This window comes from Ruditapes philippinarum, unplaced genomic scaffold (genome assembly GCF_026571515.1).
Source record: "Ruditapes philippinarum isolate M1 unplaced genomic scaffold, ASM2657151v2 ctg1620_1_1_1_1, whole genome shotgun sequence".
NCBI classification, from domain to species: Eukaryota; Metazoa; Mollusca; class Bivalvia; order Venerida; family Veneridae; genus Ruditapes; species Ruditapes philippinarum.
Genome location: NW_026858094.1, coordinates 193970 through 212889, shown reverse-complemented (window position 1 = coordinate 212889; position 18920 = coordinate 193970). Strand labels below are relative to the sequence as shown.

General features: G+C 32.4%; 3 protein-coding genes across 3 annotated transcripts in view; 1 reads left to right on the top strand and 2 right to left on the bottom strand.

Moving 5' to 3' along the window:
* LOC132752067 (inhibitor of growth protein 3-like) overlaps positions 1-12414 on the bottom strand; it is a 30142-nt gene extending 17728 nt beyond the window's left edge. Inside the window, 5 exon segments of the mRNA XM_060742336.1 lie at positions 7909-8005; positions 9204-9269; positions 9795-9901; positions 12048-12119; positions 12218-12414. Coding sequence (XP_060598319.1) covers positions 7909-8005; positions 9204-9269; positions 9795-9901; positions 12048-12119; positions 12218-12326 — 451 coding nt within the window. The 5' untranslated portion in view covers positions 12327-12414.
* On the bottom strand, positions 222-6022 carry LOC132752066 (inhibitor of growth protein 3-like). Its single transcript, XM_060742335.1, has 4 exons — positions 5801-6022; positions 4840-4913; positions 1422-1600; positions 222-477 (listed from the first exon to the last, which is right to left on the bottom strand). The coding sequence occupies exons 1-4, from the start codon at positions 5949-5951 to the stop codon at positions 360-362; spliced, it is 522 nt and encodes a 173-aa protein (XP_060598318.1). The 5' UTR covers positions 5952-6022; the 3' UTR covers positions 222-359.
* A 3417-nt stretch (positions 12415-15831) lies between the features above and the next one.
* On the top strand, positions 15832-17431 carry LOC132752065 (C1q-related factor-like). The gene is made up of 2 exons (XM_060742334.1): positions 15832-16083; positions 16855-17431. The coding sequence occupies exons 1-2, from the start codon at positions 15894-15896 to the stop codon at positions 17286-17288; spliced, it is 624 nt and encodes a 207-aa protein (XP_060598317.1). The 5' UTR covers positions 15832-15893; the 3' UTR covers positions 17289-17431.
* The last annotated feature ends 1489 nt before the right edge of the window (positions 17432-18920 follow it).

Below are 18920 nucleotides of genomic sequence, written 5' to 3'. Positions count from 1 at the left end.
TCAAAATATCAAGGATAACACTGACACAAAGAAGTCAGGATACTCATTTAGTTACTTTCAACATTTTCAATCATATTTCAAAGAACATTAAAACTTAAATCTAATAATTAAATATCAATAACATATGACCTTGACCCTTGCATCTATATTACAAACATGTTAGTTCCAAACCTTACATAAGATATAAATCAATACATTTGAACTTACATCATCATTATCACATCCGACCATTTCACCGTATGATACTTGGTTACATAAACAATATCTCGGCTCGTTTGGATCATCCTGCCAATTTACGGGTTCACCATGCTCGTCAACTATTTGAAGCTCGTTGCTGGGTTCTGGTGTTGTTTGTTATTTCAACACCACCAGTAAGCTGCTGCGATAATGCTGAACATAACTGCTTGTTGTTTTTGTCTCTGGGCTTGTTCCTGTGCCTGTTGGGCTTGCAATAACGCTGCAGCTTTTGATGTTTGTCTGTGAAAAAAAAAATAAAAAATGAATTCATAAACACCAAGAATGATTCATCAGTATAAATCTTTTAAAAAAAAAAAAACCCAGCTCCATAAAAATTCATTTCAACAAGAGGAACTAGCGGGCTGGTATTGTGCGCTAACAAAATTGCATTATAGAGCTGAATGGCAGTATTTACAAGAGCCATGTTTACACACTGTTAAATCTCCCTGCCAAGAAGAGGCTACCTATAGGTTATACTTTCCTATGTTTTACTTGGTGAGAAAAAAAGCTTACAAAGTTATAATCATGATGAGTACAGTTAACAAGTAAGTGGGGAAAAAAAATTAGAAAAAGAAGAGAATAGACGGTTTGCAAAACATATTAATTTATTATCATTATAGGTCTGATATTTTTCTCATTTGACAACTGTAAAAAGAAGGAATAAAGTAAAGCAAATCTGATAAAGGGGAATAACTCCTAATGAGTAGGCAAGGAAGAGTTACTAAGTTATTTAACCCAAATGTCATGTTGTTCTGTCCGTTTTGGTTGGGTTTTAAGTCGCACCAACACTTTCAAAGGCATATAGGGACTTTCCAAATTAAACAGGAGGGGGAGACCTCAGGTGCCACTCTATGTATTATTTCAGGCACAAACTGCATTAGACTAGAATCACAAACATTCCTAAAGATAGCTTAACATCATCTTAACCTGAAAGAATCCAAAGTCCCTGGCAAAATTTTAACCCAAAGCAATGAAAAGCAAGTTGTTTGAAGTCAACAAACTTAACCACTTGTCCTCAAACAACCCCTGAAATATCATGTATAGTGGGCTTACTATAAAGGTAAAGTACAACATTCTACACACACCAAGGTATTACCTATCAATGGCTCAAATGACAAAAACAAAACAAAACAAAAAACCTTAAAACTGTTGATGATGAAAGGGTATGTGATAGAAGTGCATACTTTTTTTGTCTTTGGGACCTTCCAGCCCCACCATCTGTGGTGACAGCTGGAGTAGAAGGCTGTGAATATGAGGTGTACTCTTGTTTTATAATTTCTTTGGTTAATTCAGTACTACTCCCTTTCGTCATTGCAACATAACTGGCTTTCATACTTGGTGTACGTCGTCCCTGACACTGCATCTGAAATTTAATGAGAATTGTTATTTCAAAAATTTATAACAAATTAAACAATTCACTTTTCTTAACAAATATGACAAAAACAGTCAATTAAAAAAGTGAAACATCCTTAACAAACAGTACATCATTTATTATACACCATTACCAATTGTTCATTTCAAAGTTATTGAGTCAACAAACCATTCAAATTGTTGTGGCCATACAAAAAATCAATATGAGTGAATAAACATGTCAGTAAACAAAATATCCACACTTCACATAGATGGCATGTTTTGTAAACCAAATCTTAGAATAGAAACTGATTACGTACATGTATAAATGTCTTGAAAACAAAAACAGGATGAAAGTATGTGAATCTTAGAAAAAAAACTAATTACTAATGTAGGACTTGAAAACAAAAACAGGAAACACTCCAGACATACTAAAATCATTTCACAATAACAATTTAAGGTTATTTACAAATTTATTTTGCATGACATATTGTTTTGATCAACTGCTGTCATCATATACTTTGGGTTTAAGACTTGTAATCAGGTACAAGATAAGTGAAAACAAGGGCTATTGAAAGGAGACAGCACAATCAAACACTGTAGAACTGGTTTCATTTGCGAAAGGATAATTTTTACTAAAAAAAAATTTTGGCAAAACAATTCTGCATGGTTTTTAGTTATTGAATGAATATGCGGTTGAAATTGCAAAATATTGAAAAATTGGGGGTTTTGGTTTTAATAACCTATTTGGTGTGTTTCTTTCATAGAAAAAATTTTAAAACAAATAATGTCTTTTTTGTAATAAAGAAAATAAAAAAATTTTTTCTTTGAACAAACAAAAATAAAGTACAAAGATGGGTATTCACAAAATTTGAATTTTCCCTAGAGAAATGTTGCCAATTTTTGGTTTGAAGCTTTACATTTTTGTTAAAACAGTATTTAAGGTAAATTTGCTTCTAAAGGAAAATAAACTAATGCAAACAATACTTTGTATTTGAAGTGTTTTTATATACTTTGTACTTATATAAACAAGTTAACACGTGCATTTATCACCTTGAATCATAAAATTAATATGTGAGTCCTAGAATAGAAACTGGATACTAATGCATGACTTGAAAATAAACACAAGGTTAAAATTTAAGCACATGTTTTTTCAGAGGTATTAAAATCATTTTACAAAAACAAATTAATGTAATTTACAAATTAATTTTGCATGACGCATTGTTTTGATCAACTGCTATGAAACCGTGTATATCCAGTAACGCAGGAATGTGCAAATAATGCAGGAATTGTGCAAAAGTAACGCAAAATTGTGCAATTTAGTGGCTAAAACTAGCACTGTGATTAGTAAATGGTCCAATATTCTTTATTGTAAACCAAATTGGAATAAATGAGTTTGCGCATAAGGTTGCTGAGACATTATACTTTAAACCTGAAAATGACGACCTGACTAGCATATTGATAGCGATTTTTAGTTTTGTTGATATCTTTAAATACAATAACGTACATACTACTTTATGATTTTTTAAATTCAGTGTACCCCGAGATATTTTCCAATCTACTCATGTCATATTACACTTAATTTAGCAGATAAAATGTAATTGAGACCATTTTTACGAGGTAACCCCGAATTCGTGAATGAAGCACTAAAGCAACAGCGGTTATCTCTTTAAAACTAGTTTAATCCTATTCACCAGCTTCCTTCATATTGGTTTACGACACTTGTAGTTCCACAAATGTCTTAGGTATACATAATATGACAAACTATAGTTTTAAATGTGTTAAATGTTACATATCTATTTGAAGAAACACAGAGGTCACCTTCAAGATGGTAATTATGTTGTCTTTCTCACAAATGATCTAAAAACATTAACATATTCCAGATAAATAATGTAATGCTGGTTAAAGTATAATGTCACAGCAGCCATATGCACTAATTTCTTTCTTAAAATTTGATTTGGAATAAAAAATTTTGGTTCATTTACTGTATTATTCGTTTTGCCAATAGCGTTGCACAGTTTCTGTGTTATTTTTATGTTAATTTCACATTCCTGCGTTACTGGATATGCATGGTGTATGAACTCCTTGAATATCAAGGTCATTTAACAGTGAAGGTCAAGTATAGTCTGAATAATCTGAGGGTCTTGTCAAAAGGGTTGTTGTGTCAATGTATGAAGGCAATCCATTGGGAAATTAAAAGAATATGACTAACATTTTCAGATGGCAACAGCAACATCAACAACAACATGATCAACAGCAAACAAATTTTTACCCAACTAATTTTGGGTTCTTAATACAAGTAAACATTACTTTAACAAACATGACATTAAACATTTGACCGTAGAAATGTGTCTTAAAAGTAGGGCATTATAAGTGAGAAAAAATCGTGTAGACAGCTCAATTTACCGGACATTGCGTTTCAATTTTTTTTTTAATCCTGAATTGAAATTAATCTTTAAATAATAATCAGCTAGGAAACTACAACTATTGAAAGGCAAGGTTAAGATATTGAAAAAAAAATAGAATGTCACTAAAACAAGACACTACAGCCATGCTTGTTACGAAGAGGCCAATATAGGTGGTGTAATTCAAATTAACACTATTAAATCAATTAAGTGAATTAACGTATTGATTCTTAATGAATCTTAAACGTATGAAACATTTTGATATTTATATGGAATTCTGATCTTTGTCATGCTGTTTCCTTTTGATCATCATGTAGCATGTTACAAAAGCCATAAAATCTATTTCATTTACATTTCATTTACATTCCGTTTCCTTGTATGTTTTTTAATGTGCATTTCTTTGTAAAAGACAACAACGAGATACTTTTTGGACTAAATTTAAATATACTTTTTATCATTAAAATATGTTACGATAGTCTCCTGAGATAAGGTGGAGAAGAATTAAAAGTAAAACCTATCTATAATAATAACCAATTAAGGGCCTCTTTATTCGGACATGCGCAGAACAGATTATTCCCCCATATGACCAGGTCAGGAAATAACTTGTAAACAAAAGGGTATGTTATTAAATAAAGAACTGAATCAACAATATTTACCTGAGAGTGCTTTTTGTTGTTATTTACTTTGAAATAGAAAGTCTGTGTACCATTAAGACCGGATGATTTTTGAATCAAAGCAAAAATAAAAGCACTATTCAGCAGGAATAGCTTTTGTCCGGTAAACTGATTGTCTGGTAAACATGTAGGATCCCAGTAGAAGTCTAAAGATGTGCAAGTTAGATACATACCACTTGTTGTGTTGCTGCTATTGCTTGTGAAGCTGCTGCTGCTATAGCTGCATTACTACCAGCTCCAACATGACCTGTTTATATACATAATGTTCAAACATGACCTGTTTATATATATAATATTGGTACATGACCTGTTTATATACATTATGTTCATACATGACCTGTTTATATATATAATATTGGTACATGACCTGTTTATATACATTATGTTCATACATGACCTGTTTATATACATTATGTTCGTACATGACCTGTTTATATACATAACGTTCGTACATGACCTGTTTATATACATTATGTTCGTACATGACCTGTTTATATACATTATGTTCGTACATGACTTGCATATATATATAATGTTCGTACATGACCTGTTTATATATAATGTTTGTACATAGCCTGTTTATATACATAATGTTCGTACATGACCTGTTTATATACATAATATTGATACATGACCTGTTTATATATATAATGTTCGTACATGACCTGTTTATATATAAAGTTCGTACATGACCAGTTCATAAACATAATGTTCGTACATGACCAGTTTATATACATAATGTTCGTACATGACCTTTATATATATATAATGTTTGAATTTGACCTGTATATAAATGTATACATCAAGTTCTTATATAACCTGTTATATACACAATTTTCTTACATTACCTGTTTATATAAATAACATATAAATAACGTTAAAACATGACCTATTTACATAGATAATATTGGTACATGACCTGTTAACATAGATAATGTTCTTACATGACCTGTTTACATAAATAAATGTTCTAACACAACCTGTTTACATAGATCACGTTGGTACATGACCTGTTTAAATACATAAATGTTCACACATGACCTGCTTACATACATAATTTTCAGATTCACCCAAGAGAGTATAATATCTAGTCTTCATCTTTGGCAAATGAATTTGTGTATTAAATGTACCTACCTAGTTTATATGTAAGAGTGGTAGAAGCAGGCGCTGAATTAAACATTGATATATTTGGTGAGTTAGATGCTGATTGACTTTTCCGTACACCACCAAACGAGTCTCGTGCAATTTCATTCGCTAAGGTTGACAGCACTTTTTCTGTAGTCATCTTCTTTTCATTTTGTGTAGGTAAAGTAGATGAAGGAAGTTTCCGTTCTGAAAAAAAAAGAAGAAATTACAATACAGTTAATGAGTTATCCAATTGAATACAATATAAATTGATTGGACTAGACATCACTCCAAACAGACTTTACAATTTTTGTTCCATCAAAACAGTAGATAAGTGTATTCCATGCAGATATTTTTTTTAAGAAATAGCAAAGTATATATCTGTTCCTTTACTTATATGCTATAACAGCTTTTTCATTTAGTGGGGTTATAGAAATTATAATTTTCAAATTATTGTTCGGATCATACAACAAGTCATTAAGACAAACACGAGCACAGCGTGCGATGTTCAAGCTTGTCTGTTAAAAAATTCTAACTTCCAGTATTATGCAAACAACTTCATGGATGATGCTGGCAAAATTTAAACACCTGTGAATTAAATTTTGCAAGTGAACTTCTTGTTTTGCAAGTTGTTTCGTAACTTACTTACAAAATTTTTCTAGTTACAAAAATGTACATTTTTTAACTATGAAGTCAACCATAAGCCAACAGTCTTCAGTAGCAAATGGAAATAAACTTGCAAAAATTTTCAAACAAAAAATTTAAAAATAAGGGAAAAAAAATACCCCGGTTTTTAATAACATTCTTTCTTTCTGGGTCTATTTATTTTTGGGAAATAAAAGGGTTTTTTCCATCCTAAAAATCCTGTAATGAAACCCAAAAGTACAAAAATTTGGGAAACTATCAATGGAAAGGGAAAATTCAATACCCTAAATTAAACATTATCATTTAATTGGGGAATAATTTCTTTTAAAAGGAAATATTTTTTTGGGGTCAGTCGATCATTATTAAACAAACTCATATATTTTAAATACAAAGGGAAAAGGGGCCGAAAAACTGGGAAAGGGGAATTCAAAAAAATGGCAAAAAAGGGTAAAAAAAAAGAAAACTGCATGGGTATCAAGAAAACCCCACATATTCTTTATTTCAGAGTAAGTCTATTAAGACTTGAACATTTTTATCAAATGAAAAGCTCAAGTTTTATGTAAAAATTAATAAAAAGCCACCAGTACTGTGCAATCCCTTCACAAATATTCACCATATTCAGACAAATATCAATGTCTGGGGCTTTATAAGAAAATTTATTAATGCCAAGGGTGGTCACATGAAAAATTACATAAGGACTTATATATGTGCATAGTATTTTAACATCCTTTAAAATTTGTGAATGTTATTTAATCAAGTTTTCTTTAAATTGCCTTTACCAATATTTAGATAACAGTCAGTTATACTTAACTGATACAACAAATATATATTCAATGGATGTATAATTTGTATTTAAACCAAAACCATTTTCAAATAATATAAAGTGATAAACATATGCCTTAGAAAAACTAAAACCTATGACTATGTTTATGTTGCCATGGAAAAATAGAAGCAGTCTTTTTTAATTTCATTTCAGCAAATAGTATGATGATAATTAATACTTGACTCTATTGATTTTTGTACCATTCGCTTCAACAAAAACATTCTTCAAGCCTCATGGGAAGGTATATGAGCCGCGTCATGAGATAAACCAACATAATGCGTTTGCGACCAGCATGGATCCAGACCAGCCTGCACATCCGCGCAGTCTGCTCAGGATCCATGCTGTTCGCTTACCAACTCTATTACAAGTAGAGAACCTGATCGCGAACAGCATGGATCCTGATCAGACTGCGCGGATGCGCAGGCTGGTCTGGATCTATGCTGGTCGCAAACCCATTATGTTGGTTTTGTCATGACACGGCTCATATGTTGAATTATAAATTTTGAAACTTAATGGAAGCCCTGACTGTCTAATGTCAAATTTAAAAGTTCAAGACCATTTCATGATATGCACTTTCTCCTGACAGTTCAGTTTAAACAGAATGACTAGGATCATATCTTAAATACACTCCCTGAAATAATGTACAAACTTTTTTCTAAAACTTCTGTAATCCCTGCATTATCTGCTTCTAGCTCCATCTTAAATTTTGACAATTCTTGATCAAGTTTTCGTAAATGTCTGTCAACCTGCAATTATATTTAACGCATTTTCAAATAAGTATAAAAAGAATAATACAGGTTTCTTCAAGAAATAACAGTCATAAAGTACTCGTCTGAAGCACTATTTCAGCAACAAAATACCAAATGCTGATTTTTTTACTTTAACAACTGATTTTTTTTACTTTAACAAGGATAATCTTTAATGAAGTCCATAATTTTAAACATTTCATGTACTCAATTAAAATATCAGTATTAAAATTTAAAAAAAAATTGTTAAAAATAAAGTGAAAAGATATGATAGCTATATTACACTATATGAATAAAGTTTCACATTAATTTTCAACACAAAGTTTTCAGTATGTTCTGTTGTTAATCATAAGTTATGATATATCACAATTATAACCTGGTGTATGTTTATAAAGTTCTAAAGCATTGCAGGAATTACTCTAATTTTATTTCCATAAGCTTTAAGGAAACTATCTCCCTTTTGCACAGCTTCTGTATCAAGACATGTATCTACCACACTGAAAACCATATCTTAATTAACTTGCTTTTTACACAAGTTTTTTTTTGTAAAGGTCACATGGCAACTTTTCCAGCTTTATACTAAAGCAGATAGACCTCAGGTACCCAATCGTGAATTAGTTCAGGTACAATTGTATATCCATGTAGAACCTCCAACCAAGTGTAAGCTTACTTAAAAGCCTTCTTACCTGAAAGGGTTATCATAACGTACACTGCATTCACAAAATTGTAAAACAAGAAATTTTATCATGTAAAATGCGGAATGAGCAGTTTATTTGTTTGTTTCTTTCATTTTACGCCTTTTCCCAACAGTATTTCAGTCATATATTCGGGTAGTTTCCTAACCATCGTTCTTGGAGAGTTACACCAGTACTAGACTACCTTCCTCCATGCTAAACTACCAAAACATCTCCCGGGGATCGAACCCACGCCAGAGAGCTAACTGGATTAGAAGTCATCGACCCACGGAGGCAGTCTCCAAATGAGGAGCTTCAATGAATATGATAAAAGACAAAACATATATTGGACTAAAAGTCATCAAAATATTCCTTGAATTATTTGAAAGGACTTCAAAATATGCAGCAAACAGTATAAAGCAAGGTCAGGCTGCACATATATGCTGGATAACCTAGAGCTTTCCTGGCAGCCTTGACCAGTTACTTTACAGCTGGCTCTGAAAGAATTAAAAAATCATTCTCACCAGGTCATAAATGTGGTTTGCAAGCTGCACTTTTTCATCAGCATCTTCTAATGTCTTATAATATTCCTACAAATAAGAAATTATTAACATGATCAACCAAAAGAATCACATAGAAAAATATGCTGTTGTGTACCTGTCTTTCCCTATTTAGCTTAACAATGCCAATTTTCTAAGCTCTGGGCCATGAAATTTGAAATAAGAAAATATAAGTGAGATTTTTTTTTTTTACAAATGGGTCTTTGCAACATTAGTCATTCCCAAAGACTGTGCCAATCATTACCCTCAGGGCATAAGCTATGTAACTATTATATTTAAAATAAATAAGTTCTGGGCCCTGCAGTTTTTGACAGTTTACTTTTGAAATTTATTTTTAGCCCCATTGAATGACCTACTGATAGGACCAGCAGCCATTTATATACCTTCTGAAAAGGACTATCAGAGTCAGTTTTGTGTTCAGTAGCTTTGAGGTTGCAAGAGAATGTAGAAGATACTGGACATATATCTATTGAAAAAGCTCTCTTCTGAGCACTTTGTGCTCTGCAAAGCTATAATCTATCATCATTCTATGAAAAAAAATCTTCTAGGCCTCACCTTTTTAATTTTTCCAAATTGTTCCTCTTTCCAATCAGTTTTAACATTTGGCTGTGTACATTTTTTGAAAAATGAAGTTACTCTCTCATCTAAACCATCCAATGAATCTGTTAATACAAAGTAACATACAATCAAAAACTTTACTTATTATATAACTTTATATCATAGATAAAGTCACAATCAGTGTGTAATTCCAAATTAACTACTGACTGGAATCCTTAGTGAACATTTAAAATTACACCAAGTCTGACATTCCCACAATACTCCATTACAGCTATTGTTGTGTATTTTATAGCCAAATATATGCAGTTTCTGCTTATGCAAAAAGCTATCTTTCCTGTAAAAATGTTATATTTTCTCTTTCGTCCCACTGTCCCCATTTATTATCATCTGCAATGAACCTTGCATGTAAAACTACAATTAAATTGAAAATTTGATTAAATGTGTGGCTATAGTATAGTGCATTCTCAGTTCTTAATATATTGATTTCACTTTTTCCTTTTTTCTGATTAATCACACTATACTTTTCTAAGCAAAAAGGCACAAGTTTTTTTGAAAATTATATGCAACTTTTTGCATACAAATAATGAAAAATCTTTCATACATGTACAGTTGTACTGTATACTTTGAATATTGCAGCTACATTCCCTGGACAGTGTGGGTGCTATGGGGAACAATAGTCATTACCAAACCGTAAAGCTGCAGTTTGAAATTATTTATATCCCTTTGAGAAAATTTGTCCGCTATTAACCCAGCTCCCAATCCCACAGGAGATACCTGTGTTAATAAATGCCTGAAGGTATATCACATGCTATCAGTGCAAATAGACTAGCTAGAACCCTACAAATTTTTCTACTGTGACATTCATATGATAATATCATATATAATCTAAAAGTATCTGGCGTCATTTAATTCTGTCTATTGCTTTATTATAAGCATTGTCACACAGTTTTTCCTTAAAAATGTGTCAGTGACATAAAATGTTTGTATCAGAAAAATAAATGACAAAACAAATTACAATTTTAGTATCAAATTTTAAATTATTGCACTAGTTTACAAGTGTACCAGTACTGTAAACATTTATTCTAACACTATCGGAAATTTTTCTATATAAACAAAGAAGGCCCGAAGCGTGCATTATTCTACAACAATGCAATTGCCTTTCTTATTATCTCCCTGTGTATTTTAACATTGAGGGTGCCATTTTGCTTGAAAAATCTGATAAATAAAAAATAATTTTTTGTCGAATTTTGTTGTGAAAATCTAGAATGAAAGAAAATGGTCTAAGAAAATGAATCCGAACACCAATATCATTAATTCAGTCGTTAACACTGTACAGACGTTTAAAGTGTTGTTTACGTGACATCACAATATAGGGCGAAGCAGCACATGCAAACACAATCAAATCAAGTACGCTATTTCAATGTTGCAAAGGAGTTAAATTTCTCATTTATTTTTCACTTTTAATAATTTGTATTTCGCTTGAAAATTATAGTGAAATAAAATAAACAAACAAAGTTTTATCAACATTTTCAAAATTCGTTATTCTCTAATGTTTCTAAACAAGGTAGATTTAACGACAGTTTTTTTTTCAACCCACTGGAACAGCCTTTAAAGAACGTTTCTATTGGAAACTCTGATGCCAAAACAAATTTAACCACCAAACATAAAGTCCAACTTTATTATAATAATTATATTTTTTCTTGACGTGTTAGAATGGAAATAGATATTAATTCTTCGTGCATTATTGTATAATAATGCACGTTTTTCGTTCAAATGCTTTGTAATTGATCAATCAGGCCTATCGTTATTATATTACCATGCATTTGAACTCAAACTGTGCATTATTCTACAACAGTGCACTCAGAATTGAGATCTATTTCATAAATAACAAGCTGCAAGCTCATTTGGAATATTATAACTAGTATATATATTTAAGATTATAGGCTATATCCTGGAATACAACCGGGTCTCAATGTTTTCCATTTTCTTTACTTCATTATATGCATTTTTTAAACGGGTCTTAATGTTTTCCATTTTCTTTACTTCATTATATGCATTTTTTACTCCTGAAATATACAGAGGGTTCTAATCCTGGAGATTGCAATTTTATGTGAAACATGAAAGGGAGAGAACTTCAGCAAACAACTACCTACACTAGAAGGGAGGTAATCAATAATGCTTTAAAGTGTTTACTGGCACAATTTAACAAAACTACACGTCTTTACCTACTTGTGTCTGTGCTATACTTACTCTGAACCTGAAGATCCATTTCTCTCATTTCTGTAAGACGTTCTCTCATCTCCATTGGGAGATTTTCAATCACTGAAAAGGAAAAATGGCAACAATCAAAATGTTGTTTTCGAAATGTTTCTTTTATTTACTGGCAATAAGCAATTATACATTTAAAAATCGCTACTCACTCTCTAAATAGTCTTCAAGGTACAACATTTTGATTGAAATTATCTGTAATTTTGCTTTCCTTCTAAAAAAAAATTGTTTCCCAATGTCAGTTAGTACATCAATTCTCATTGGCTTACGCTCCAGCAACGACAATCTGATTTTGGACGAAATCGATTGTTTCTAATCACAAATGATAATAAACTATCAAAGTGTATGAATGCAGATTATATTTTGAAAATACAAATGTTATTAGAAAGATGGGAATGACCAAATAATTACATATTTGTGGATTAACTTATAATTTTGACTTTAGCCGAATAGCCAATGAAAACATTCGTTTCATTTCTAAAAATGAAAATAAAGACGCCATTTTCCTCCGCCGATCTCGACAAAGAGGATAGTCATATCGGAAAATGAAAGGATAGTTCTTAACCAGTTACTCAAATCCGCACCGTATTAAGATAACAGATTGCAGTTGTGATGACACAAATCTAAACTAAAATTGATTTCTACAAAAATATTATTATCTTGTTTTGATAACTTTACTGTATATTATAAGGGCCCACTCAAATAAGGAAAGTTTTATTACTTTTCTGTAGACTTTTTCCTTTCGCTGGATATATTATAGGGTATTTAAGACTCGTTTCCATACTTCTTAAAATGTATGAGCGGATAGAAAATAACAGTCTCAGAAAAATTCTGTGAATATAGTTGTTTTTTGTTCAAAGTCTCAAGTTTGGAATAAATGGTGGGATCTCGTGTACGTACACTAGCTAAACATTCAGTGCCATGTAGCGTCACGGGGGCCAATTATCAACCAATATGTACTGGGATCCTACATGTTTACCGGACAACCAGAAAAGACCATCTCCAACTACAAACAGACCTGAAATCACTGGAAACTTGGGCATCTACTTGGGGTATGAAATTCAATGCCAAAAAATGTTGTTATGAGTATCAACAACAGATCCACTAACTTTTACCAACTAGACAATCATATCCTACAACAAGTTGATGAAAATCCATACCTTGGTGTCACTTTTACAGACAATCTAAAATTTGGAACCCACATCACGAAGATTACCAACAAAGCCAGCTCTACACTCGGATTCCTCAAGAGAAACCTTAAACACTGCCCACTACTCTGCAGGAAAACAGCCTACTTATCCCTTGTTAGATCCACTCTTGAATACAGCTCAATTGTATGGGACCCATTCCTACAGAAAGATATAGACAAGCTTGAGTCGATCCAACGGAAGGCTGCTAGATTTATTTCTGGGGATTACAAATCAAGAGATCAAGGCTGCGTTACTAGGATGTTGAAGCAACTTGAGCTATCTCCATTACAAGACAGAAGGAAAATGGCACGATTGACATTCTTCTTCAAGGTGGCTGAGGGGCTGGTGCCAGCCATGCCCACCGATACCTATCTGACCCCTATTCGTGGTAAACGCCTAATTAAACCTAAGAAACTAGACAATTGCATAACTAAAAACATTGTAGAAAAACAGGCTATAAACCATCATAAGTGCTATAAACCTATTATCTCAAAAAGTGACCAATTTGAACATTCATTCTTTCCTAAGACTATTAGTGATTGGAATAACTTAGACAGTGCCGTTGTGTGCGCAGTGACAGTACAGAGCTTTAAAACAGCTCTCCAACAGTGCTACTAAATTACTTAGCTCCTCTCTGCCGCTGCGTACATACCGGAAGGTTCTGCAGTGTACACATTCAGATTCAGATTCAGATTCAATCAGTTTACCGGACAAAATCTATTCCTGTCAAATAAGGCTTTATTTTTTGCTTCAATTCAAAAATCATCCGGTCTGAATCGTACACACACTTTCTACTGCAAAGTAAATAACAACAAAACCACTCTCAGGCAAATATTGTTGATTCAGTGTTTTATTTACTAACATATCCTTTAGTTTACTAGTTATTCCATGACCTGGTAATGCGGGGAAATAATCTGTTCTGCGCATTCCCGAATATTGAGGCCCTTAATGGGTTATTTAACTTATTCAGATAGATTTTACTTTTAATTCTTCACAATGTTAACTCAGGAGACATTCGTAAAATATTTTAAGGATAAAAAATGATTTTAAATTTCGTTCAAACAATGTCTTGTTGTTGTCTTTTACAAAGAAATGCAAATTAAAAAACATATAAGGAAACCGGTTACGCACATGGGAGGAAACTCTACATGAAATGTACAAAAAATAGACTTTATGGCTTTTGCAACATGCTACATGATGATCAAAAGGAAACTGTATGAGAAAGAACAGAATTCCATTTGAATATCAAAATATGTCATACTTTTAAGGATCATGAAGAAATAATACGTTAATTGAGTTAATATTGTTTATTTCAATTACACCCCTTTATTGGCCTCTTCGTAACAAACATGGCTGCCGTGTCTATTTTAGTGACATACTGGTTTTTTCCAGTATCTTAACATTGCCATTCAATAGTCGTAGTTTCCTTGCTAAATTTCAATTTAACACTTCAAAATATTTTGAAACACAGTGTCCGGTAAATTGAGTTGTCTGCACGATTTTTTTCCTCTTTTAATGCCCTACTTTAAAGACACATTTCTATGGTCAAAAATTTAATTTTATGTTTGATAAAGGAATGTTTACGTATATTAAGAACCCACATTTATTTGGGTAAAATTCCATTCTTTTCTATTATTTCAAATAAAAGTTACAACGATAAAACATCATATTTTGTCCGGTAATATGTAGGATCCCAGTAATGTGTTTAGTTTAAAAATATTTCATTGTATATGTCCCAGTGGCGGATTCAACCCTGGCTTCAGGCCAAAGTCTATATCTACTAATTAGGCTGGAATATTCTCTTTACAAATCTCGTCAACTACAGTAACTGTTGTGCACTCTGTTCAATTGGATCTGTATAGTGTATGGCAGCGCTACGATAATTTTTCTGGCAATATTATTAACTGATGATCCCGCATGAACAGTTAAATATATCAACACTGAGAATATACATTAAAATAACACACAACAAATGAAGAAAACAGGTACTATATTAACTACACACGCTAAATTAAACTCTGTCTCAGTTTAAAATGACGCGTTCTTATTTCTGAGATGTATTTCTTTCCCTCTTGAAATGAGAAGATAGTTTGGTGTACTGAAAAAAAGTGACGAGCGTTGAAAATGTAATGATGCATGCTTTTTATTAATGCATATCACAATATTTGTTTTTTAAACATGTGCGTATACTGAATAGTCTAAATAGTTTGGAGGTAAAAAAAGGAAAATATATATTCTATACATTCGAATCCCAATCAAAATAATAGTATTTACACATATTCTTATCCAATGAAAATTCTATTCATTAAAGCATATACATGTATTCTAGGATCAATTTGAAAACATCGTCACAACCACGAGCGAGCATCTGCTGAGATTTATTCAACTTTAATTCAATGTATAATAAGTTTTTATGTTAACATATCATATCATTTTCCTATTTACATGTTTAATCATTTCAAGCGCGTCTGAATATGACGTTCCCGTATAGAATGATATTTTACTTCAGCTTTATCATTATCAACAAGAACTTACATGTATTTCATGACACATATAAACTCTACTATCTACTGATAAGACATCTACATGAACAAATAGATAATATAGTAAAGTGTATACTTTTGTACAGGTTTCAGACATGTTTTCGTTGCAATATCTAATTTTAATGTTACTTGGCATCAACTGTAATGCATTCTTGCTCGATGATGACTCGGTCACCAATCTCCTGGCTTTATTACAGACCGAGAAAGAAGCAAGAGGCCAGCTTGAATCTGCTATTGTAAGCTTACGCGGTGATATAGCGAAAGCAAATAGTAAACACCAGTCGTGTAAGTAGTTTCTTGTTTCTTTAAGCCTATTACACGTAACATTTTCAGTAAACATTTTGTTCACAGCGATTATTATCAGTATATGTCTTTTGAATTAGCTGCATGTAAAAAAAGATTCTGAATTAATGAAAACTATGATCTTTTATTACAACAATAATTTCAAAATTGAAATGCACATCTCGACCAAGTGCATGGTGACATACCATCCAAAAAATGTAAAAGTTTGAGCTGGATTCTAAGATTTTTCTTGTTTTGGGTCAGGGTGTTTTTCGCACACAAACATCTGGACTACAAGTTTGCCAATTCTTATAATAATTATATCGAACGATACAAGATAATTTCTTTAGATTAATTCTTTTGATAATAAGTCGAGAGACAGGAGTTCTCTAAGAAGCACTTCCTAAAGTGTTGAAACAAAAATAAGTAAAATGCTTTAAATACTTTAAAATTGCAAATGCATGCATTTTTGTAGACATGCTGTCAAACAACGATACCTCGTTACAGCACATTTGCATCCTTGGCTATTGTTGATATAATATTATGTAAATTGTTCAGACCGCCAAAATCGTTATACATTTTTATCCATGATTACCAAAGTAAATTAATATATTAATCGATATGTCTAAGAAGACAAAATGGAATTTGTCAAGAACGTATTTTGATATTCACGTAATAAATGTACTTGTATTTTCATGAAGGCAATAACTTTCACCGAATGAAGTTGATACCAGTATGGCGCGTTACTTACTAGCCTTTTTATTTCCTTTTCAGCACAATGCCAGTGTCCAGCCAGTAAAGCTGTAGCATTTTCAGCTACTCTAACCCACGACATTAGCAGCTTTGGGACCGATCAGCCAATTATCTACGACAAAATCATCACAAACGTGGGTGGGGCTTATGACAATCGCCACGGTGCATTTCGCGCACCAGTATCCGGCACGTACAAATTTTCCTTTTCTGTTTTGCAAGGAACCAGTCGAATGTATATTGCAGTGGAGCTAGTACGGAATGGTTCCCCTATTGGGCGCGTAAGGACGGGTGATTATCAATATTATGCAGTCGGCACGAATATTGTAAATGTACATCTTGACGCAGGAGATGACGTGTGGGTTCAACACCAAGACTACATAGGGTCTGGAATGACCGTTCAGGCCAAGGGAGGGGGATATTCACTTTTCACTGGGCATCTCGTTAAAGCCGACTAAATGAAAACATATACCAAATAAAAATTTGATTCGACAACTTTACTGTTCTTTCTTAAAAATGTTTGTCAAAGTATAAAAAGTAAAAGAAAATATTTTCACCGCAATGGACTTTTGTGTATGATAATAAAATACATCAAGAATGATGAGTGCTAACTTATTTTCGACAAATGTAAGGAATATTATCACATTTATTTTAAAAAAAGTCAACATGAAGGTATTAACACTGATCTTTAAAAATATCCATAGATATATCTTCAGCTTAATGGATATCTCGATCAATGAATTTTATGCTAAAGATTGACACCAGTATACTCTTGTCCGTTTGTACATGGAACAATGCATGGAGGGGGATGAAACGATGCGCGGAGGGGCATCTGAGATATTCCTGGACCAGCTATACTGAAAAATCGCCACTTTACGTGGTGTTGCATAAAACCAAACAAAAAAAATGTGATTTCAAACATATCCTACTAATATGAATTTTTCTATAATCCTTGTAAAGAAAACAAAATAAGGTCACACATTCAATTGAATAGTTGACACAGAAAGAGATCCATATAGTCTATATCATAATAGCAATATGCCGATAAAGAGTTTCCAAACTAGTAGACAGCAGACATTTTCTGTTCAGTTGTGTTTAGAGTAATATTAGCCGGCTGCATACAGATCTTTCTGTATAAATCATTTTGTTAAATGCCAACAGGCAGTAAGTTTAACAGTCAAATACATTTGGTGTCAAAGTACAATAAGAGCTTGGCTGTACTTTGCGTCACCAAGGACACGCTGACAGCTTTAGATCTGAGCGCTGTTTGGGAGTTTAGCTACTCTCGCAGTCTACGAATCAGACTGAAGCCGGAGTGGTTGCCCTATTGAGTAAGAAGAAAACTTGGGTGTGTGAGCCCCTGGTTCACAGTGACGACTAGAAGGCAGGCCATTCAATTGACATATATAGTCCTTATTAGGGCTAACCTCTTTCATTATTGTCATAGGTTACTGTACTACCTAGGTGCTCACTGACTGCTGTAGAGTGACCTAGTTTTGACTCAAAGTTCATATCTGGCTAATACTCAGAGGTAAATCATTAAGATTTTGCGCTCAAAATTAAGCATTTAATGGTATGACAGGTGACTTGTCCAGGGTCCATACTCGACAGAAAAAGCTGCATTGGATCCTCAATAAACAAAGATGTCTTTCATATACCCTATTTATTTGTATAATTACACCACATGAACATACATGTATGGTGCAAATCAATAATAACATTTTTATATATCACAGATTATCTTTAATAACCATAAAATTTATAAATCATTACAGATGTATATCTTTGGTTTGTATAATTATACATGCAATAAAATCGAAAGCCGCCTGGTGTAAGAAACAAATCTTTGTTAAACAAATGTAAGAATATACATATACATGTATATCAAAAGTTTAAGTGAACATTCCAGGTGAAATTTGAATACTTATACATAAGCAAAATATGGCAGAAATTAATACACTGTATTTTTATTATTAAAATTCAACCTTGTTACTAAAAGTGCAAGAGAATTTTCTGGATATTTTGATATCCTATAGGTAATTTCTGTGTATGGAAAATTCCTGGATGTAAACATACACCCATATTTGACA

Bases quoted from the DNA above. Each gene is read 5' to 3' on its own strand.
- LOC132752065 (XM_060742334.1), top strand. From the start codon at position 15,894: ATGTTTTCGTTGCAATATCTAATTTTAATGTTACTTGGCATCAACTGT. The intron at 16,084-16,854 runs GTAAGTAGTTTC...TTTCCTTTTCAG, and splicing joins AAATAGTAAACACCAGTCGT to CACAATGCCAGTGTCCAGCC.
- LOC132752066 (XM_060742335.1), bottom strand. From the start codon at position 5,951: ATGACTACAGAAAAAGTGCTGTCAACCTTAGCGAATGAAATTGCACGA. The intron at 4,914-5,800 runs GTAGGTACATTT...GTATATAAACAG, and splicing joins CACTCTTACATATAAACTAG to GTCATGTTGGAGCTGGTAGT. The intron at 478-1,421 runs GTATGCACTTCT...TTTTTTTCACAG, and splicing joins AGGTCCCAAAGACAAAAAAA to ACAAACATCAAAAGCTGCAG.